The sequence below is a fragment of the Hemitrygon akajei genome, chromosome 16 (assembly GCF_048418815.1).
Source record: "Hemitrygon akajei chromosome 16, sHemAka1.3, whole genome shotgun sequence".
Lineage (NCBI taxonomy): Eukaryota > Metazoa > Chordata > Chondrichthyes > Myliobatiformes > Dasyatidae > Hemitrygon > Hemitrygon akajei.
Window position 1 is genome coordinate 67,960,124 of NC_133139.1, and position 16,419 is coordinate 67,976,542.

Here is a 16,419-nt window from a genome sequence, read left to right on the forward strand (position 1 = left end):
TCAATACATACTGAGATATTGAAGGGGTTTTGGGAGAAAATTCTGGGCTGAATACTCTGGTAGATGAAGATAAAGAAGCCAATAGCGAAGTATATAAATTTGAGAATACTTAATTATCCAGAAATTAATCAACATGATTGTGGAACTGGAGGAAGTTAAAGTATCAAAAGAAACTGCTATTAAGAGATTGAAATTTATAAATTGTGGCTTTTTTAAATCTAACAGGCACGAGCAATAAGCAAACAAAATTTGCTGGCTGTTAGGATATGGGCAGTTTCAGAGGCCCTGAAGTTCATAGAATTTATTATTATTACAATGGTGGTTAATTTGGCCAAATTAAACGACTGCCCCATTTAGCCAAAGTTTCATGGAAATAATTTAAAAGGCATAAAAAAGACCTTTTAACAGAGTAATAAATTATGTATTTCAATAAAATACAGAACAAGTTAGAACACTGTCAATACTACAACAGTACTATAAAAATCTGATACTGTAAAACTATAAGTATTAGTTTCTAATAGCTATAGAGAAAGGAATTTATTAACTACAAATGAACAAAATTCTGTACAGCTACCTAGTGCACATAACAGACAGACTTCATGCAATGTTTTTGACCACTATGTCCTCATTTTTTTTGTAACATGTAAAGAAAATGTCAATACCTTCAAATTCTTCAGTTACTATGATGATAAGTAATTAATTCATTTCATTTTCCCAGTTATTTCTAGCTTCTGCATGCCTGAAAGCTTGAAACCGCAGTGAGCAAAACGGTTCTGAATTCTCTTCCTGCTTATTTCACACCAATTATCATTGACAAAAATCACTGCTTTTGTGTCTAACAGCCACACAGGTTCACATAACTGATACGAGTTAGAAATTATTCGGCAACAGTGCCCTGCCCCACTTAAGCAGCATAGTGTCCCTAATAAACAATGGGAATCCCTACTATTTTCTCAATTAGTTTTTCTTCTTCAGGAGTTGTCCTAAATAAGCAGCTGCCTCACTTAACCAATGGCCTTATTAGGCACAATCCACTTTATTAGTATTCAACACTGCCTTGAGATCAAGGGTAACTTGCTTCCATTGTGGCTCTGTATGAATAGTCAGCAGAACATAATATTAAACAAGTAACCAAGTTCAAAATAAGTTATTCATTATCAAAGTTCATATATGTCACCAAATACAACCCTGAGGCTCATTTCCTTGTGTGCATTCACAGTAAATACAAAGAAATAAAATAGAATCAATGAAAAAATCTTACAAGATGGACAAGTAACCAATGTACAGAAGACAACAGGCAGTGCAAAACCAAAACAAAATAATAACAATAAATATTGAGGACACGAGACGAAGAGTCCTTCAAAGTCAGTGTTGGTATGAGTGAAGTTGAGTGAATTTATCCCCTCTGGTTCAAGAGCCTGATGGTTGAGGGGTAATAACTGCTCCTGAACCTGGTGATGTGGGTCCTAAGGCTCCTGTACCTCCTTCCTGGCACTGGAGCTGTACTTAGCCTCACAGTCATGAATACAAAACTGGTGTTTGCAAGTGAGGAAATCAAGGATTCAGTTGCACAAGGAGGTATTAAGGTCAAGGTCTTGAAGCTCATTGATTAGTTTTGAGGGGATGATAGCATTAAATGCCAAGCTGTGGTCAATGAAAAGCATCCTGATGTGTGCATCTTCACTGTCCAGACATTCCAGGGCTGAGTGAAGAGCCAATAAAATGGCATCTGCTGTTGACCTGTTGTGACAGTAGGCACATTGGAGTGAGTCCAAGTCGCGTCGCTGCTCAGGCAAGAGTTGGTAGGCTTTATCACCAGCCTCTCAAAGCAGAGGATATGGTGCAACTGGACAATAGTCATTGAGGCAGGTTACCACATTCTTCTTTGGCACCGGTATAAATGAAGCCTGCTTGAGGCAGGTGGGTACCTCAGACTGCTGAAGTGAGAGGTTAAATATATCAGTGAACATTCCAGCCAGATCAGGACAGGTCTTCAGTACTCGGCCAAGTACCCTGTCTGGGCCAGGTGATTTCCGTGGGTTCACTGTCCCAAAGGATGTCCTTGCGTCAGCCTCGGAGACTGAAATCATATGGTCATCAAGGGCAGGGCTGTGGGAGTTTGTGAAGGTGCCTCCATGTTTTGATGGTCGAAGCGAGCATAAAAGGCATTGAGCGCATCTGGGAGCAAAGCCTTGTTGTCACCTATGTCACTCGGTTTCACTTTGTAGGAGGTGGGAGTATTCAAGCGCTGTCACGGCTGTTGAGCAACCTTTAGTGATTAAAATTTGGTCCAAAATTGCCACATTGCATATGAGAGGTTGTACTTGGACCACTTGCATTTTACTTGGTCACCAGACATGAGTGCCATTGATCCGGACTTGAGCAGGTTGGATCTCATGGGTCAACTAGGGCTTCTGGTTGGGGAAGAGTCTGAATGATTTTGTGGAGATACGCCCATCTATGATTGTTTATATAAAATCTGTGACAATCGTGGTGTATTCATTCATATCTTCTGATGACTCCTTGGACATGGCCTTGTCAGCAACTTGCGCTACCCCGTAGCCACTCCTCTGCCTCCTGCAGCCACCTCTTTGTAGTCCTCGCCTCTACAGCCTCTGCCTGTACACAGGTAGGAGGAGGTCAGACAAGTGATCAGATTTCCCAAAATGCAGTCTAGGCCTGGAATGGTAGGCATTCCTAATCGTAGTATAGCAATAGTCAAGTGTGTAGGGGCTCCTGGTGCTGCAGGTAATAAATTGATGATAATTAGGCAGAGATTTCTTCAAACAAGCTTGATTGAAGTTGCCAACAATAATTTGAAAGGCTTCAGGGTAGGCTGCTTCTTGCTTGCTGGTCATGACAATCAATACTTCAAGTGCCTACTTAACATCTGCCTTTGGCAGTATGTAAACTATGTAAACCGACAGGATCACAGAGGAGAACTCTCTTATAAATAGAACACTCAGCACTTAATTGTTGGATGTTCCAGATTGGGCGGGGCGGGGCAAGAGCATGACAACACCACTGCGTTGAATCACCACAAAATGTTAATCATGAAACATAGATCCCCTCCTTTTGCCTTCTCCGAATCAGCAATCCAGTCCATCATGTGTATTGAGAAACCCTTGGGTCTCACTAACATATCCGTCTTGTCTGGAGAGAGACATGTCTCTGTGAAGCAGAGTCTCCATGAATCAATACCTCAATTTCCTCTGGGTTCTCATTCTTGTTCTCCAGTGACTGTATGTTTGCTAACAAGTATAGGAAGTTTCACAACTTGGTGTTTTTTCAGTCTGGCTTGGAGTCCTCCCACTCTTACGGCCATGGCGATGTGCTTTCATCAGCTTAAAGCTGCCAAACCTGTGGACTTGAGAGTTAAGCTTGCTAAATCCTTCAGAAGATCATGAAATTGCTAGTGTGTTAAGACAATTCAAAATTACATTACTTAAGGGGAAATTACAGGCTGCAGATTGCAGTGAAAGTAGTTTAGAAGTTTTATAAACTGCCTGCAACAGGTTGCCATGCTTCATCAGAGCCATCCTGCTTCCACCTTTGATTCGGCCAATGACATCGAAGTCATCAGCAAACTTAAATCTGGCATTGGAAAATCACAGTCATAAGTACAAAGTGAATACAACAGGGGGCTAAGCACACAGTGTAGGTTTCAAGTAGCAACTAAACCCAAGGCTGTGGTAGAGTTAGGTAACTACAAAGATGGAAATTGATGTTCTTTGTGATGGCATGGATATGTTTCCTGAAGCTCACTTTGGGGTCAAAATGTCACCACAGTGTTGTGAATTGAGTTTTGTATACATATCTGCGTAATGATGTTGTTTGTGGCTAAGGCTCACAGTTTGTGATCAAAGACGAACTGAAGAGATCAAGGATAAACCCTTGCAGGAACACCAGATAAAATGGTTGTGATGTGAAACACCACTGCCGGTGATTCACTGATTACGTCTTTCTATTTTTATCATGAGGGGGTGAGAGAACCCAGGTAATTCTGGCAGGGCTAGTATTTATTATCCATCTCTAGTGGTCTTTGAGATGGTGGGGATGAGCACCTTCTTGCACCACTGCTGGGGAGCGGGTATCGGGGGTATCACGTATCAGCATCAGACTCCTGAGCAGGTCCAAATGACTTCACTCACCACAACTCTGTACTGACTCTACAACCTATGGACTCAGTTACAGAGACCCTTTGCAACACATGTTTTCAGAATTATTTTTATTCGTACAGTTTGTCTTCTTTTGCACATTGGTTAGTTGTCAGTCTTTGCCTGTTTAGTTATAGTATTTCATAAAATTCTATTGTATTTGTTCTTTTTACTTGGAAATTCCAACAAGGAAAGGAATCTCAAAGTAGTATATAGTATCATATACATACTTTGCTAATGCAGAATATGACCCGTCTACAACCACCCTTTGCCTTCTCTGGGCAAGCCAGTTTTGGATCTACAAAGCAATGTCTCCTTGGATCCCATGCCTTCTTACTTTCTCAATAAGCCTTGCATGGGGTACCTTATCAAATGCCTTGCTGAAATCCATATACACTATATCTATTGCTCTACCTTCATCAGTGTGTTTAGTCACATCCTCAAAAAATTCAATCGGGCTTACAAAGCACGACTTGCCCTTGACAAAGCCATGTTGACTATCCCTAATCATATTATGCCTCTCCAAGTGTTCATAAATCCTGCCTCTCAGGATCTTTTCCATCAACTTACCAGCTACTGAAGTAAGACTCACTGGTCTACAATTTCCTGGGCTATCTCTACTCCCTTTCTTGAATAATGATAGATAGATAGATAGATAGATAGATAGATAGATAGATACTTTATTCATCCCCATGGGGAAATTCAACTTTTTTTCCAATGTCCCATACACTTGTTGTAGCAAAACTACTTACATACAATACTTAACTCAGTAAAAAAAATATGATATGCATCTAAATCACTATCTCAAAAAGCATTAATAATAGCTTTTAAAAAGTTCTTAAGTCCTGGCGGTAGAATTGTAAAGCCTAATGGCATTGGGGAGTATTGACCTCTTCATCCTGTCTGAGGAGCATTGCATCGATAGTAACCTGTCGCTGAAACTGCTTCTCTGTCTCTGGATGGTGCTATGTAGAGGATGTTCAGAGTTATCCATAATTGACCGTAGCCTACTCAGCGCCCTTCGCTCAGCTACCGATGTTAAACTCTCCAGTACTTTGCCCACGACAGAGCCCGCCTTCCTTACCAGCTTATTAAGACGTGAGGCGTCCCTCTTCTTAATGCTTCCTCCCCAACACGCCACCACAAAGAAGAGGGCGCTCTCCACAACTGACCTATAGAACATCTTCAGCATCTCACTACAGACATTGAATGACGCCAACCTTCTTAGGAAGTACAGTCGACTCTGTGCCTTCCTGCACAAGGCATCTGTGTTAGGTAATGGAACAACATCTGCAACCCTCCACTCCTCAGGAACCTCTCCCATCCCCACTGGTGATGCAAAGATCATTACCAGAAGCTCAGCAATCTCCTCCCTCGCTTCCCACAGTAGCCTGTGGTATATCTCATCCAGTCCCGGAGACTCATCCAACTTAATGTTTTCCAAAAGCTCCAGCACATCCTCTTTCTTAATGTCTATATGCTCAATCTTTTCAATCTGCTGCAAGTTATCCCCACAATCGCCAAGATCCTTTTCCGTAGTGAATACTGAAGCAAAGTATTCATTAAGTATCTCTGCTATCTCCTCCAGTTCCATACGCACCTTTCTGCTGTCACTTTTCTACTATTCTCTCTTGTCTTATCCCCTTGCTGTTTGTGTACTTGTAGAATGCCTTAGGGTTTTTATACTTGTGGAATGCTTTGAGGTTTTCCTATCAGAACCTTTGATATCCCTCCTATTCTTTCCTCCTAAGACCTTCCTTTCCAGTCCTGATGAAGGGTCTCGGCCTGAAATGTGAACTGTTTGCTCTTTTCCACAGATGCTGCCTGGCCTGCTGAGTTCCTCCAGCATTTTGTGTCAGCCCTTGTATCAGCCATTTCTATCCTGGGGCAAAGTCTTTGGCCGTCCAGTCATTCTGTGCCTATTATCATCATTTATTGCCCTTTCCTGTATTTCTTTCTCTGTCTTCATAGATGCCACATACTTTTGCTGAGTGTTTCTAGCATTTTCTGATTGTACCCCTCCACCATTTATGGCATGTTTGCTCTCAGCCCCTTCCCCATATTTGCCTGATTAGACGCTCCATTCACCTTGCTAAGCCTTTACTTTATCATGTACTCATCTCTGCTGTACCATCTGCAAAGCGCACAGTAGTCACTTACCAGGCTGTCCTAACAGCACTTCCCAGATCCATGACTTCTGCCAGCAAGGGTGGCAGGTGGATGGGGAACACCATCTACAGGTTCCCCTCTAAGTTGCACACCATCTTGATTTGTAAATACATGCTGAATACTGGAGGAGCTCAGTGGGTCAGACAACATCCGCGGAGAGAAGAGGATAGCTAATAATTTGGGTCTTTGCTTGGACTCATTTTTGTCTATAATTATAAAGTGATTGAAGGAAAGTATTATGAGATTGCCAGAGATTGCTTTTTGAGATAGTGATTTAGATGCATATCATATTTTTACTCTCTGTTTTACACAGAGAGTGGTGGGTGTGTAGGATACACTGCCAGGGGTAGTGGTAGAGGCAGATACATTAAGGACATTTAAGCAACTTTCTTTCCAAGTTAAAAAAACACAGTTAGTTTGTATGTTTGAAAATTGGTTTACTCTATTTACAGCTATCAACTGGGAGGGCTGGGTACTGTGCTGTCTCTCTAAACAATATTAAAAAAAGGATGCAGTTTCCTCCCCAATAGAAAGACCCAAACCCAGGGGAAGGAACATCTTTATTTATACTGCAAGTGTAAGTCTGGGATACCTGGTGGTCTGTTACTTTAATTCTTTATTGCACACTTTAGGAGCAAACTGAAAGGGCACACGGAATTGATGTTCAAAATAACAGGCGGTTTATTAAAAAAAAACTGGTGTGCACCAGTCAAAGTTGATATACCTGAGCATGAATTTGGTAGATATTTTACATTCTCAGTTGATGAGCTGTGGCATTTAAGTCTGGCAGCCCACGTCTGTATAAGAATACCAGGTATGACTTCTGGAGGGCTATTTTTCAAGAGGTAAGGAACAATACCAGGCCAGGTTGGAGGTGACTTTGGAAGCATGTCAACTCTGGTAGGGTTTACAGGACATTGATTCCTACCAAGTGAAACCCAACATGGCGAATGGCAATGATGCTTCACTCCCAGATGAGCTCAGTACCTGTTCTGCTCACTTTGAAAAGGAGAATAAAACTACAGCTATGAGGATCACTGCAGCACCCAGTGACCCTGTGATCTCTGTTTCGGAGACCGATGTCAGGCTGTCTTTCAAGATGATGAACCTTTGAACACTTGCTGGTGTTTTCAGCACCCCGCTTCCAGTGGGATTTCACTGAGTTACAACACTTGAGTTAAAGCATTTCAGGATGTATATCGTATACATTTTGCTGACATTAAATTGAACCTTTGAACCGTTCAAGGCAACAGGCCCTGATGGAATACCTGTACCAACCAACTGGCAGGATGTTCAAAGACATTTTCAATCTCTCATTACTACAGTTGGAAGTTCCCATCTTGTGGTGAACTACATATACCTGTCTGGACTGCTCCTGTGGCTCCTCCCACAGACCCCTGCTGACTGCTCCTGTGGCTCCTCCCACAGACCCCTGTATAAAGGCGACTGAGGCCTGTTGCCCTGCCTCATTCCCCAGGATGTAGTGTTGTTCATTCTTCCAGTCAATAAAAGCCGATACCTCGCTTCCTACGTCTCAGCGTGAGTTATTGATGGTGCATCACATCTGTATCAAAAGGGCAACGATTATACCAGTGTGCAAGAAGAGCAGAGTGAGCTGCCCCAGGTTGTAAATCTAGTCAGCTCCATCTTGGGTACTAGCCTACAAAGCACCCAGGACATCTTCAGGGTGCGGTGTCTCAGAAAGGCAGCGTCCATTATTAAGGATCTCCAGTACCCAGGGCATGCCCTTTTCTCACTGTTACCATCAGGTAGGAGGTACAGAAGCCTGAAGGCACACACTCAGTGATTCAGGAACAGCTTCTTCCCTTCTGCTATCTGATTCTTAAACGGACATTTATCCTGTGAACACTACCTCACTTTTTTAAATACAGTATATATTTTTTTTACACTATTTTTAATTCATTAAATATACATATACTGTAATTGATTTACTTATTATTATTATTTGTTTCTTCTATATTATGTGTTGCATTGAACTACTACTGCTAAGTAAGCAAATTTCACAACACATGCCAGTGATAATAAACCTGATTCTGATTCTCAGCGTTTCAGGAAAAGTTTCTTCCCCTCTGACATCTGATTTCTAAATGGGCATTGAACCCATGAGCTCTACCTCGCTTCTTCTATTTCCTTTTGTTTTGCACTACTTATTTAGCTATTACAGTATGTATTTACTCTAATTCAGTTATTTCTGTCTATTATCATGTATTGCATTGTACTGCTGCCAGAAGGTTATCAAATTTCATGTCAAATGCCTATGATATTAAACCTGACACACACAAAATGCTGGTGGAACACAGCAGGCCAGGCAGCATCTATAGGGAGAAGCGCTGTCGACGTTTCGGGCCGACCCTTCGTCAGGACGAACCGAAAGGAAAGATAGTAAGAGATTTGAAATTAGTGGGGGGAGGGGGAAATGCGAAATGATAGGAGAAGACTGGAGAGGGTGGGATGAAGCTAAGAGCTGGAAAGGTGATTGGCGAAAGTGATACAGAGCTGGAGAAGGGAAAGGATCATGGGACGGGAGGCCTCAGGAGAAAGAAAGGGGGAGGGGAGCACCAGAGGGAGATGGAGAACAGGCAGAGTGATGGGCAGAGAGAGAGAAAAAAAAACAAACAACTAAATATGTCAGGGATGGGGTAAGAAGGGGAGGAGGGGCATTAACAGAAGTTAGAGAAGTCAATGTTCATGCCATCAGGTTGGAGGCTACCCAGCCGGTATATAAGGTGTTGTTCCTCCAACCTGAGTTTGGATTCATTTTGACAATAGAGGAGGCCATGGATAGACATATACAGTCCCTATAGATGCTGCCTGGCCTGCTGTGTTCCACCAGCATTTTGTGTGTGTTGTTGTTTGAATTTCCAGCATCCGCAGATTTCCTTGTGTTTGCATATTAAACTTGATTCTGATTATCTAAGGTGTTTTGATTAAACAGTTCAGGGTATCAGGCAAAAAAATGCACCTAATTTATCATAAACAAAATGCTGGGGGGTGGGGAGCTCAGCAGGCCAGGCAGCATTTTGTGTGTGTTGCTTGGATTTCCAGCACCTGCACTTTTTCTCTTGTTTGTGATGGGATAGCTTTAATTCATCTGTATTTGTCAAAGCAAGCTGCTTTGAATGACACCTAGTTGCGTGTGATATTAGTTACAGTCAATTTAAAGTCAAGGAGCGCATCTACCACCTAGGAAAACTAGGAGGAACGAGCCTGCGAGCGCACGTGATCCGCCCAACCCGGGCCGCGGTTCACGTGACTCGTTCTTCCCAGCGCGCGCCTCACGTATCCCGCCCTCCCCGGCTCTTTCGACGTCATTAAGGCCCGAACGTTTCTGACTGAAGCGGGATCACAATGGACGGTCGCTATGGAGGTTAGTGCGATCGGGGATTTTTCATGGTGATTCTTATCCATCATTAAAGCTCACAGCTGAGTTATTGAGAACTATTTGATGTCGCTCTGACGTGATCGCTACAAATAATTCCTAGTTGGGGCGCCTTTGATACTGGTTTATATTTCCTCATCTTATTCGCTGATTGGCTAAGTTACCGCCAGTATTCCATATGATAGGTTAATAGCGCTGTCAATTACTACCCGCCAGCCTGGCTCTCCTAGCGCTCGGGCTGATGCGTTTTATCTTTAACTGGTATAGCGTTTAAAGTAAATCGGGTAATACGGCTGTGCATGGAAATGACCAATTCAAAATATATTTCACTTATTTTTGGTTTAAAACGCGATCTTTGCGCATGCGATGCTGTAGCTGGCACGCGATTTCCACGTGTGGTTGTGAATTTAAATGACGATTTTTTAGAAAAACACTTTTTTGAGAAGTTTATGTGTGAGTCCTGCATTTGTACACATCTAATTTACTGCAGTATGTTCATTCCAGGCGAGAAGGTGGTCACCGGACTCCCGCTTTTCTTCCTGCAGCAGTCTCGCTTTAACGCCACAAAATGGCGTCGGCCTCCTTCCCGCCCCCGCCCCGCGTGCGCGCGCGCGCTCACTCGCGCACTCTCGCGCGCGCCCGCATGGTCGGTGAGATCCTGACTTTGCACATCGCGCACGTTTTGGAGTTTCCCCACATTAATCCTTAGCGATGCCAAAACTGCCGTTAGAGACTCTCTACCTGCAAAAAAAAATCTCGCGCCCTTATAAAGTCCTTTATAAAACACTTTCTCATTAATGTACTTCCCAAGAACATGTCAGGACACCAGAAGTCTTGTTGCCGTGTTTCAACTCGTAACATAAACAATTCCTTCTCCCACCAGATGCCGCTCATTTTGCTGATTTCCTCTAGCAAATTGCTATAACTTGTGTCTCAGATTGATAAGTGCAAGGTTGTCTTTTTGTTTGACCATCTCAATTTCCTTAAGATGGCATGTGCCATGCTTGAAGTATCCCTTGATCCAATGGTTATATGCAGTACACTTCCTTTGAAATTAACGTTAACATGTGCACAGAAACTGGGAGTGCTCACCTGGTCAGGCATAATTCATGGAAAATTAAACGAGTTGATAAACATGCTAAGATACATGATGCAACAACAGGTGAAGGTCATTTATTCCAGGAAGTACAGTACATTCCCTCTGTAACTTACAATTGTCCACTAATTTTCCTTTGTTAATCTTCTGTTACTTAAAGCAACAATTTATAGCAACCTGTCACCTACCTAATCTTTGGGTTTGGGAGGAATCTTGAGTACCTGGAGTATGTGGGTGAGAGGAGAACATAGAATCTACACACAGACTGCACCCCAAGTCAGTGTGAAGTGCAGGTCTCTGGACTGCTGCTACTACTACTCTGATGTCCATTATTGCTTCTCTCTCCATAGATACAAGTTGAATTGTTGGGTGTTTTGTAAACTTTTTATTGGACCTGATTTATTTTGCTTTTTGATCAATGTTTGGTATTTGAATTTCAAGAAAGCCTTGTAGCTGCTTCTGTATCTATTTTAATGAGGATAGCAATAATAATTGCAATGATCTGATTACTACGCTAAAGCAAATCACACCAGAAATGCACAGCAGGACAGGTAGAAAGAGAGGCTGTTGTATTTGAAAATGTCTCCTCATCATGTTGATAATATGGCCATCTTGGCTTAAAGTTAACTTGTACAGAATTAATTGTGTTCACTTGTCTCTTCTTGCTAGATAGATGCATGCCTGGTATCAGCATTGGTTGTTGAAGCAGATGTAATAGTCAATTCTATATCATCTCCACTCTTTTATTCCTCTCTATTAAAAGCAGAAACATTATTTATTGCAAAATATAACTATCCTTGTCCTTGCACTCGGGTGTCTTAAATTATGACTTTGAGGAAAATTGCAGTTGCATCCATACAACCAAAGAACGTGGTTCCGTCTTGCTGATAAAGTTGTGTGCCATACTGTTTTTGTAGTTTTGTTAATTGTATTTGAATTTAATCTAGTTTACTTAAGGATTTTACTCGTGTATTGATTTCTTTTAAGCTGGAGTGATTATTGTTCCTTCAGAGCAGAGGTATTAGCATTGCAAATATAACAAACAGCCATTTTCAAACAGGCATTTGAGATGTTAATATTATTGGAAGCAATATTGCTTAGTAAATTATTCCATATCTGAAGTTCCCCAGGTGCTTCCTTTATCCCTACAATCAATTACAACCAATTGCATGCTTGCTAATTATGATGAGTATGGATGGATAGAACTGAAGAGGGATTATGCTTTATCCAGCTGTATTTCCAGCTTTTTAGTATTAACTAATTCCAACCTTACTTGTTCCTTGACCATCTGCCTTTTGATTGTATTATATTTCTCCAGTCTTAACAGTAGAGTTATGGTAGGCACTCACATGAGTTAGACATTGATGACTCTGTTAACCATGCTACAGTGGAAAAAATCATCTACAATGCAAAAGTCTGAGATATTGGTGAAATTTAAATGATGCATTTTCCACACTTTTGCTCTATCCAATTCTATCACTTTTATTAGTGGCTTGTGATTCTCAAGCAGTTGTAAACTTTTATTCTAATTTTATTCATGAATGTAATCATTGGGTTTTCAAGTTTGAAAAGGATAAGATTCAATTTTATTTGCAACCTTTTGCAGATCAGAGTAATGATTGTGCTGTCTTAAGTCACTTTGGCCTAGTGGTTTAAAGTGGTGACTTTTTCAATAACCCCAGACAAGCAATTGTGTTTTATTCTTATGGAACTACAGGTGTATGTTTACTCCTAACCACTTTATTGCTTAAGTTGAAAGTTAAATCTCCTACTGTGCTGATGGTCAAAATTTAGCTCAGAAGCAAAATTATCTTTGATATTTGTTTCCTGCTTGAAAATAATTGTAGCTTCTTGGGGCAGTTTATGTTGAAAAATGTATTTTGAATTTCCATCTGCAGATTTTTGTGCTCCTAGAACTTTGAACATTACAGCACAGGAAAAGGCCTTTCAGTCCATGATTTTGTCCCAAGCTAAACTAATCCCTTCTGCTTACATAATATTCATATGCCTCAATTTCCTGCACATCCATGTGCCTAAGACTTAAGCATCTCTATTGTGCTTGCCTCCACCACTAGAAAAGTGTGCATGCATTCCAAATTCAGGTTTCCCCCACTATTCGAAGGTAGAGCATTCTTATGAAATGGTTTGTAAACCGGAATGTTGTAAAGTGAAGAAGCAATTACCATTTATTTATATGGGGAAAATTTGTGAGTGTTCCCAGACCCAAAAAATAACCTACCAAATCATGCCAAATAACACATAAAATAATAGTAACATATAGTAAAAGCAGGAATGATCTGATAAATACACAGCCTATATAATGTAGGAATACTTTTCTGCAATTATTGCAGCACTGTCCACCGCAGCGAAAATCTCATGCAAGCACTCCCGACAGAAACACTCTTTCCAGTAACCTTTAAACAATGAAGCTACCAAAGAACACATAAAAATGCACAGCCTATATAAAGTAGAAATAATGTACATTACCGGAATCAAGAAGAGAGCGAGCACTCTGATGATGGTGTGTTAGGCTGAGTCGTCGGAGGTTGGGGTGGTGGGAGGTAGAGGAGACTGGGGTGTCATCTCATCGTCGTCTGTTTCCATCAGGGCAGGCAGGTCACCTTCTATGTCTGCCTGCCTCGATGTCGAAGGTTGAGATACGTCGTCTGATGTGGAAGGCTTGAAAAACAACAGTATGCTTGACTGCTTAGCCTCGCACATTTTTCTATCATACACTTTGTAAGCACTCAAACCATCCTGCAAATATGCCTTAAACCTACGTACCCTTTCAAAACTAAAGCCATACTTTTCTGCAATCATCGCAGCGAAAATCTCACGCAGTTGCTTCCCATTCAGTTCCTGGATGTCTTCACTTTTGGACCGTTGCATTTGGCTTCAGTTATTATCCTTTCCTCTTCATCAGCTCTTCATCTCTCAGTTCTTGGTCATGGGATGCCAAAATCTCTTCAACATCATCTTCGTCAACTCCCACAAACCCTTAGCCAAACTCGCTATGTCCTTACTTTATTCATCACGATTGAAACGCTTTATTATGTCTAGTTTTACACTAAGTGTAACACCCTTACGTGTTCTTTTAGGATTTTCCGATACCTTAGAACTTGTCTTGCTAATGGATGCACAAAATAAATCGACATAAAGCACAGATGCTCACAGGTACGTGTTTAAGCAATGCCGGCTAGAATGCAATTCTGGGGGAGGAACTTGGTTGCTCGGCGCGCTGCCTTTTTTCGTAACAGTGAAAACTCCTTCTGTTAGTGAAAACGGATAACTAATGTAGGTCTTTCGTAACGGTGAGTTGACGTAAAGCAAACATTCAAAAAATGGGGGACATCTGTATCCACCACTTCATTGTTTTTTTTTTAACAAAAGTTTAGAGTTAAAGAACAAATAGGTCCTCTAGTCCATCTAGTCTGTGCTAGTATGGATTTCTGTGTGGTCTCTTCTATCTGCACGTGGACCATTGCCCTTCAAAACACTCTCATTCACGTACCTATCCAAACTTGCGTGTTACGATTGAATCCACATTTGCTGGGAACACACACACACAAAATGCTGGTGGAACACAGCAGGCCAGGCAGCATCTATAAGGAGAAGCAAAGCACTGTCGACGTTTCGGGCCGAGACCCTTCGTCAGGACTAACTGAAGAGAAAGATATTAAGAGATTTGAAAGTAGTGTGGGGGAGGGGGAAATGCGAAATGATAGGAGAAGACCGGAGGGGGTGGGATGAAGCTAAGAGCTGGAAAGGTGATTGGCGAAAGTGATACAGAGCTGGAGAAAGGAAAGGATCATGGGACGGGAGGCCTCAGAAGAAAGAAAGGGGGGGAGCACCTGAGGGAGATGGAGAACAGGCAAACAACTAAATATGTCAGGGATGGGGTAAGAAGGGGAGGAGGGGCATTAACAGAAGTTAGAGAAGTCAATGTTCATGCCATCAGGTTGGAGGCTACCCAGCCGGTATATGAGGTGTTGTTCCTCCAACCTGAGTGTGACTTCATCTTGAAAATAGAGGAGGCCATGGTTAGACATATCAGTGAGAATGGGACGTGGAATTAAAATGTGTGGCCACTGGGAGATCCTGCTTTCTCTGGCGGACAGAGCGTAGGTGTTCAGCGAAACGGTCTCCCAGTCTGCGTCGGGTCTCACCAATATATAAAAGACCGCACCGGATGCAGTATACCACACCAGTCGACTCACAGGTGAAGTGTCGCCTCACCTGGAAGGACTGTCTGGGGCCCTGAATGGTGGTGAGGGAGGAAGTGTAAGGGCAGGTGTAGCACTTGTTCTGCTTACAAGGATAAGTGCCAGGAGGGAGATTGGTGGGAAGGGATGTGGGGGGGGATGAATGGACAAGAGAGTCGCGTAGGAAGCGATCCCTGCGGAAAGCAGAAAGGGGGGGAGGGAAAGATGTGCTTGGTAGTGGGATTCCGTTGGAGGTGACGGAAGTTACAGAGAATTATATGTTGGACCTGGAGGCTGGTGGGGTGGTAGGTGAGGATAAGGGGAACCCTATCCCGAGTGGGGTGGTGGGAGGATGGGGTGAGAGCAGATGTGCGTGAAATGGGAGAGATGCGTTTGAGAGCAGAGTTGATGGTGGAGGAAGGGAAGCCCCTTTGTTTAAAAAAGGAAGACATCTCCTTTGTCCCTACATGATTCCCTTGTCCATTCACACCCCCCCCCCCCCCCCCAACACAGACTGGGAGACCTTTTCGCTGAACACCTGCACTCGATCCGCCAGAGAAAGCAGGATCTCCCAGTGCCCACACATTTTAATTCCACGTCCCATTCCCATTCTGATATGTCTATACATGGCCTCCTCTACAGTCAAGATGAATCCAAACTCAGGTTGGAGGAACAACACCTTATATACTGGCTGGGTAGCCTCCAAACTGATGGCATGAACATTGACTTCTCTAACTTCTGTTAATGCCCCTCCTCCCCTTCTTACCCCATCCCTGACATTTAGTTGTTTGTTTTACTCTCTCTCTGCCCATCACTCTGCCTGTTCTCCATCTCCCTCTGGTGCCCCCCCTTTCTTTCTCCCAAGGCCTCCCCTCCCATGATCCTTTCCCTTCTCCAGCTCTGTATCACTTTCGCCAATTACCTTTCCAGCTCTTAGCTTCACCCCACCCCCTCCGGTCTTCTCCTATCATTTCGCATTTCCCCCTTCCCCCACACTACTTTCAAATCTCTTAGTATCTTTCTCTTTAGTTAGTCCTGACGAAGGGTCTCGGCCCGAAACGTCGACAGTGCTTTTCCTTATAGATGTTGCCTGGCTTGCTGTGTTCCACCAGCATTTTGTGTGTGTTGTTTGAATTTCCAGCATCTGCAGATTTCCTCATGTTTGCTGTTCTGCTGGGAGCTTGTTCCACGTTTGCACCATCTTGTGAGTGAAGTAGGTCCCCCTCATGTTCCCTTTTGCCTTAAACCTATGACCTATTGGCTTTTAGTCTCACCCAAATGATGGGGGGAGAAAAACTTGTAGATTTACCTCATCTTTAGTATACCCTTATAATGTTGTATACCTCAATCAAATCTCTCCTCATTCTTTTATGCTCTAGGGAATAAAATCCTTGC

At 42.5% G+C, this 16,419-nt stretch overlaps 1 protein-coding gene across 5 annotated transcripts in view; it reads left to right on the top strand.

Annotated features, from left to right (window-relative positions):
- Positions 1-9,608: 9,608 nt before the first annotated feature.
- LOC140740141 (A-kinase anchor protein 8-like) overlaps positions 9,609-16,419 on the top strand; it is a 33,375-nt gene continuing 26,564 nt past the window's right edge. For 4 of the 5 annotated variants that reach the window (XM_073069079.1, XM_073069080.1, XM_073069081.1 and 1 more), the window contains exon 1: positions 9,621-9,714. In XM_073069079.1, coding sequence (XP_072925180.1) covers positions 9,696-9,714 — 19 coding nt within the window. In that variant the 5' untranslated portion in view covers positions 9,621-9,695. Of the gene's footprint in view, positions 9,715-16,419 lie in introns of all 5 variants that reach the window. The other variant, XM_073069083.1, reaches the window with a different exon arrangement.